This window comes from Scleropages formosus, chromosome 9, assembly GCF_900964775.1.
Source record: "Scleropages formosus chromosome 9, fSclFor1.1, whole genome shotgun sequence".
In the NCBI taxonomy this organism is placed as follows: Eukaryota; Metazoa; Chordata; class Actinopteri; order Osteoglossiformes; family Osteoglossidae; genus Scleropages; species Scleropages formosus.
The window spans coordinates 22,334,744-22,341,534 of record NC_041814.1 but is presented as its reverse complement, the minus strand read 5'-3'; the positions used below and the strand labels follow the sequence as shown (position 1 = coordinate 22,341,534).

At 40.8% G+C, this 6,791-nt stretch overlaps 1 protein-coding gene and 1 non-coding gene across 4 annotated transcripts; both read right to left on the bottom strand.

Moving 5' to 3' along the window:
* Window positions 1-2,450: 2,450 nt before the first annotated feature.
* On the bottom strand, window positions 2,451-6,396 carry cmbl (carboxymethylenebutenolidase homolog (Pseudomonas)). 3 transcript variants are annotated; one of them, XM_018754015.2, is made up of 6 exons: window positions 6,167-6,396; window positions 5,116-5,333; window positions 4,026-4,133; window positions 3,741-3,883; window positions 3,535-3,626; window positions 2,451-3,432 (listed from the first exon to the last, which is right to left on the bottom strand). In XM_018754015.2, exons 2-6 carry the CDS (start codon window positions 5,328-5,330, stop codon window positions 3,253-3,255), a joined length of 738 nt encoding a protein of 245 aa, XP_018609531.2. In that variant the 5' UTR covers window positions 5,331-5,333; window positions 6,167-6,396; the 3' UTR covers window positions 2,451-3,252. The 3 variants fall into 3 exon arrangements, with proteins under 3 accessions (XP_018609531.2, XP_018609532.2, XP_018609530.2); XM_018754016.2 differs by having other exon boundaries at window positions 5,116-5,330; window positions 6,185-6,396; XM_018754014.2 differs by having other exon boundaries at window positions 5,116-5,330; window positions 6,167-6,389.
* A 321-nt stretch (window positions 6,397-6,717) lies between these two features.
* Window positions 6,718-6,791, bottom strand: trnat-agu (transfer RNA threonine (anticodon AGU)). The gene has a single exon. It is a non-coding gene; the product is annotated as a tRNA-Thr (tRNA).

Sequence of the window (6,791 nt, the reverse complement as noted above, 5' to 3'; positions counted from 1 at the left end):
TCGTTCAAGTAGCAGGAAGGACTGTGCTGTTGAACCATTGAATATGGTATTTCACCTGTTACGCTAGTAAAAATATTAATGAAAAAATTATCATGAAACAACTGTGCAAGTGGGCACCACAATGGGGCTGTTGGTAGACCTTCTCTACAGGTAAGGAATGGGTTTCCTCCAGCTGCTCTGGTTTCCTCTCATAGTCCAAAGACATGTGTGTGCAAATGTGTGTTATTGCCTTGTGATGGACTGACACCCTATGCTTCTGAGATAGGCTCTGGACCACCATGACCCTGCATTAGGATAACAGCTTACTGATAGTGAAAGATGTGTATAACTGACAAAACCGGTAAGCCTGGACAAAGAAATTTTGGCTAAGCAAGAAATTAGCAATAATTTTAATGAACAGATGAAGGATTCTGGCAGCAGTCTTGCCATATGTCAGTGCTATCTTGATGAGGAAGCCAACCACCTGCTCCACTCAACTGGCTGCCTATTTTTTGTTGGGTTGCCAAATCAGAGTACGCTCAAGTAACCAGTTAATGCAAACAAGAACTTCATATGGCTTATTCTGCATTAGCTCATATTTACTGTATTTTTACATAAAGCTTTAAGTATATAAATATTATGTTGTAAGCATTATTCTTTTTGATGTGTCCACTCTCTCTACCTTATGAAGTACATATTGATACCAGCCTACTGCCAGGAGAGGCGAAAAAACAATGAGTTTGTTTTAACACCGCATTTTTAAAATGTTTAAAACTCAGGAATCTTAGGCGTTTGATCATCTTTTTTTACTTGGGAATGCAGGAAAGGCCACATTCCTGTCAAATCCAGTTTCACAAAAAGCGTTATTCAGAATTACTTTTCCACAGCATGTTTCATGGTGGTTCTTAGCCTTTTTTCTCCCCATTTTATATCATTAACAAGACAAAGCATGGCCTTCGTGATGTGTATTACCACATGACTAAACAGCTGTATTGTGCATGGCAGCAAAGCCTGAGACAGGCCTCACTCTGATGGTAGATTAAGCAGTAGAGAAGGTACTGCTGATCTAGCTTCATAGACAATGCACCTAATAGCAGGAACCTGTGAAGATGCACTATACAGCACAGTGACTGCATTGCCATCGTAAATGTCACTCTCTCATGGACACTTCAGAAGTCATCCCCATAGCACTGCAGAGAACAGCAGGAGCCCAAGTGACACCTTGGCGTAGGTTAGTGATAGGCAATTGACGGCCAACAATTTGGTAATTAGATCTGATTTAAGTTTTATTGATTTAATTATAATAATACAAATTATTTATTTTCCATCAACATTAGCTCAATTTTTTTAATGCTTAATTTTATTTTTTTATGCAAGCATTTACATTTTATGGCATAGTACTGTCTATCTATCATCAATAACTGGTCATTGTCATGCTCTAGAATCTATCCCAGAAGCATGGGGCATAAGGCTGGGTACACCCTGGATGGGATACCAGTCCTTTGCAGGAGAATCACAAACAAATGTTCAGTCACACATACACACAACAGGCAACTTAGAATGAATTATTCACCTGAAACATGACATTGGGAGAAAACCAATATGAAAATGGGAAGAAGTTTAAAAGTACGCACATAAAGAGCTGGACTAGAACCCATCTCCACCAGTGCTCCCTCTGTGCCACTGTGCTGCCCTTGGTAATACTGTACTGTACTTGGTAATATTTATACTGTAAGATTTACTCTTGACCAACAGCTTAAGAAGCAGCGTAACATTTAAGAAATACGATGCTGAAATTAACTGGACTTGTGACCCAAAGGGTTTCAATGCCCCTTGGTTTAGATAAATAAACTATGCAGTGCTAAGTTACACAATTCCCTTCAAGTTGAATGAAAGTATTGTCTCAGCAACTTAAGTGGGACTGTTAGAGGGGCTATGAAAAGTTGACGGGGACACTCTGTAGCATAGATAATGTGGCAGGAAAATTGAGAAATTGCCTTCCTGTTCATGCGAATCACATTGAACACAGTTCAAAGTTTACATGCGCCCACCCCATTTTACGCAGACTGACCGTCAGTGATTTACACAGGTAATTATTCACATTTCAGAATATTAAACTTCCTTCATCTTGCACTGAGACTAAATCTTTTACCTGGAATATGTATTGTAGCAAACAGCCATAAAACAGAGTGGTTATAGGACACTAGGCATTAGCTGAAGGAATTATACTGCAGTATTGAAAAACTGCATTAGGTGGAATAATTAGCCTCTGAGAAGAGAATGAAGAATCACACACACACACACACACACTGACTGAAACTGCTTGTCTCAAGTGGGGTCACGACGAAACAGAGCCTAACCCAGCAACACAGGGTGCAAGGCTGGAGGGGGAGGAGACACATCTAGGATGGGATGCAAGTCCATCACAAGGCACCCCAAGCAGGACTTGAACCCCAGACTCCCCAGAGAGCAGGACCCAGTCAAACCCGCTGCACCACCACACCCCCAAATTAAGAATTAAAAACTTTTAATAATCTTTGTCTCGACATTATGTGCAATCGACACATGATGTCTCTGGCTACAAAGATATTTAAGAGGATTCTGAAAATTGCTACAACAGAAGCTCGGGGGCATCAGAGGACTGATTTGTGGTCTTGCCACTTACTACGGCGCAGCAGGAAGAGTAGTGAGGTGGGACTGTACTGTACTTTGTTATCTTAATATTCTTGCTTCAAATCCCCACCTCAACCATAGTACAGTTGGTCAAGGTATTGAATTAAATTCCTGAATATATACATTAAAATTCCATTTGTCAGTGCAATAGAGTTCTTTTAATCACCTTTGTGTTGTTTCCTTTTAATTCCCCCATTAAATCAACATAAGCACTAAATTAATATGTGATGAATGCACACAACTTGTGAGTCACCTTGTCACTATTTGGAAACCATCAACAGAAAACATACAGGATAGGTAGACAGAATTATTCTAACATATAGTTACATATAAGAATAGTTTTGAGAAATTAAACGAAAGAATATTTTAGACAAATTTAAAGAAAATAGGGATCTAAAGGATGTGAACTTTTCAATATAGAAAAATGTTATATGTAAAAAATATTTTTCACGTACCCTTTTGGAATCAAATATAGGCTACCATAAAGACTGATTGTACTGTTTAAAGGAATAAAAAATTAGGTCTAGATGCCATTAATCTCCTTGATTAATTGCATATTTTTTAGAACAAAAGATACATGTTTTCTGTAGGTCTGCACTGTTACATATATTTATTCAGCCAGTTCAGCAGATCCATTCTAGCCTCCTGAATGAAAGGTTTGTCATCTGGGTTTATATCTTCTCTCTTACGATGAACAAAGCCATGCGTCTGGCCTGGGAAAATCTTCACTTGGAAATCAACAGCACATTTCTCATGTAGCCTCTTCTCAAGGAGCTTCACCTGAATAAACACAAATGTAATTTTAATAACGCTAAAATGATGAGACTGAAATTAAAAATAATAAAACTAATCACGTTCATTATATAATGGGAACATAGTAACCTGATCAAGAGGTATAGCTTGATCATTTTCTCCAAAAATGAACAAAGTAGGACTTTGCAAGTTATATCGGTCTTCGACGTCCCTGATGATTCCTGCAGTGGGATACAAGTTAACCAGTTAATATAAGATCCTGTGACTGCATTTATCGCCGTAAAAATTATTATTGTCTCACCAAAAGGACAAGGATGTCGTTGCTAAAGGCTCACCGTATAAGGAGACCCCGGCTTTAATCTGCGGATAGCGGAGGGTCAGGTGGTGGGTGGCGACGCCTCCCCAACAGAAGCCCACCACCCCAATCCGCTTGGCCCCACACACCTCACTCAGGTACCTTAACACAGCATCCAGCTCTCTGAACAGGAGAAAGCACAGGGAACAGAACATGGCTGAAGGGGCAAGAGACACCGTATTATGAAATGAAACCCTGCAGTTCAATTGATTTTCACAAGAAGCTCAAGTTCACAGTGCAAAGTTTTGTTTGATTGAATATTTACTTGTTTATATTGGTAGGTTTTTTGTCCTCCAGCCACTGTTCGAATGTCGACCAGTCATCAGACGGATTCCAGGGCTCCTTTCCAACAAAGAAATCGGGGCAAACAGCACTGTGTAAAAAGAATCAATCTGTTATAGTCACACTTCTAATATAAACAAAATCTAATACAATTATTTATCAATACATAAATGCACTTAGTACATAGTAAAGAAATTAATAAATATACTATATATAAATAAAAGGGGTTGAATTTTGTCTGAATCATTCGACAAACAGATAAAATAAATCCTCTTTAAAGAAATGGCTCCTCACCTAACAAACGCAATTTAGACTGGATGTATATCTGTAAGGGGGCGCAGTGGCGCAGTGGGTTGGACCGGGTCCTGCTCTCTAGTGGGTCTGGGGTTTGAGTCCTGCTTGGGGTGCCTTGCGATGGACTGGCGTCCTGTCCTGGGTGTGTCCCCTCCCCCTCTGGCCTTACGCCCTGTGTTACCGGGTAGGCTCCGGTTCCCCGCGACCCTGTCTGGGACAAGCGGTTCTGAAAATGTGTGCGTGTGTGTGTGTGTGTGTGTGTGTGTGTGTAAATATATCTGTCCATAGACCCAGTGTCACTTTTACTACCAAGTCACAATCAACTGAATGTTAATAATTACTGAAGTATGGATGAGTGACCCATTGTAAGTAGTGTGTCTAGCAGTGTAAGTCACCTTGGTGAATAAGGTGTGTGGGCTGATAACACTAGAGTTCATTGGAAGTTACTTTGGAGAAAAGTCTCTGCTAAATAAATAAATGTAAATGTCGTAATACAATCAATAGTTACAGGTTAGCGTTCATAAAAGTCTATGAATAAAATAAAACTTTTTTCCACAAGATTCTTAATACTGAAAAGTTTGTATCTGAAAATCTGCTGCTCAACCATTTGTAACACAAGGTGTGACACTTTCAGCAATAATGCTGACCTGACCTCAACCAGCAATCTGCAGTACCGGGAAGGTGTCAAATGACGGTGTTATGGGGAATCTGACTGTTGTTCAGCACTAAGTTCTATAGTCAAGACACAAGATGATGACCAATTGAGTAAAGTTATTTACATGTAGCCATTGGAGGCAAGCAAATCAGTCATGTATCTGGTGTTGGGGAGCTTCCACCCAAATATGTCTTGGATGACAATGACGGCTTTGTCCGAGTCCACCGACGGCTTTGTCACGTATGCTTGTATGTGCTCGATCTGGACCTCCTGCCCCATGCCTCCATACTCCATCCTGTCTCCAATGTCACAGGGGCACGGCTTAGCCTCGTTTGCCATCTTCTCAAAAACAAAGAAAGGAAGAAAAAAAAAATCAGCTGGTCTTGTTAAAATCAAACATATGGTTCCTGGCTATTCTCATATCTCAAACAAGGAAAAGTCTGATAACAGCCTCCTCTGTGCACAGAATCTCACTTTGGTGTGTACATAGTCTGAGGGGACAATGATAAAGGAACTTTAAAAAAAAAAAAAAAAAAAAAAAAAACTTATGTACAGGTAACTGAAAGCATACATCATTATATTATGTTCATGTGTATTTTTTGATCTCATCTGTTTATTGTTATACAGTAATTCCTATAATCTGCATTTTCCCCCTTTGCTCCAAAAAAAACTTCAAGAACGTCGCAGATTATTAAATTCTTTCACGATAAATTGTAAACATCCTTTATTTATGTATTTGCTCATTTCACTGTGTGTATTCTGCTTACTTTCCTCTACTATCCCCCGTTGTAATTCTATGCTCCAATGCTGGTATTCTGTAAATGCGCTTAATATGTCTGTTTATAATGTTTGCTCACAAATAACGGATTTTTAAAAAATCTGCCTTCAGTAAATCCCGACTAAATGGGAGCAGCCGAATCGCACCGCACCGCAGCTTCACTCGCGCCTCTAATTGTAGTGCATAAATGATAAAGTGAGTCATGTTGCAAAGGTGCTTCCAACGCTCTTCGTCACTCGTCGAGTGCGCACGTTTCTGCTCCTCTCTTTAGGGGAAAAATTAAAAAAAAAAGAGTCTACAGGTTGAATGTGCATTGATTTCTACGAGCTACTGCGGGTGACGCAAATAATTCACTGCACAGAGTGTGAGCCGTCAAGGCGACGCTTGATTTACTTACTGTGATTTATTGCAGTACCTTCACTTTTCTGGTGCTTCGATCGGTGATTTCGGATGCTCTCCTCAGCGTGGAGTCCCGGAGCCCGACTGGAAATGTGACTTTTCGCCCCTCCAGTCTCCGCCCCTCCGATCCGATCGGCCCGACCTTCGCTCAGGGTTCCACATCCCCTCGACTCCTGCGTGCGAAGCAACACGAAGTTGTGAAAATGCGCAATCATGTGCAACGCACTCCTCTTCCCGATGACATTTGTGATATGCGCGCTGCTATTCGTTTGCGATATGCTTTGATAAATGGATCTGCATGTGCGCCTTCTGTAGTATGAATCAGGAACAGCTGAGTCATTCGCCCAGTGTTACGCAATGTCATTTTCGACTTCATGTTACACGCCGTATTCGCCATGTTTTGCGAAAATGGGGAAGGCAGCGCAGGGTCTGTCAGAAACCTGAAAAAAGTCGTGCTACGCGTGTTGGAATGTATCACGCGGAGATTATAAACGGGTGATGGCGGTGTGTTACAACAGTGATTGGCAACTAAACGCGATAACTATGAAAAGGCACCGCTGGGATTCGAACCCAGGATCTCCTGTTTACTAGACAGGCGCTTTAACCAACTAAGCCACGGCGCC

Coding starts and splice junctions, on each gene's coding strand:
- cmbl (XM_018754015.2), bottom strand. CDS start 5,330: ATGGCAAACGAGGCTAAGCCGTGCCCCTGTGACATTGGAGACAGGATG. Junction 3,627..3,740: donor AGCCGGGGTCTCCTTATACG/GTGAGCCTTTAG, acceptor ATCCCACTGCAG/GAATCATCAGGGACGTCGAA. Junction 3,433..3,534: donor AAGCTATACCTCTTGATCAG/GTTACTATGTTC, acceptor GTGTTTATTCAG/GTGAAGCTCCTTGAGAAGAG.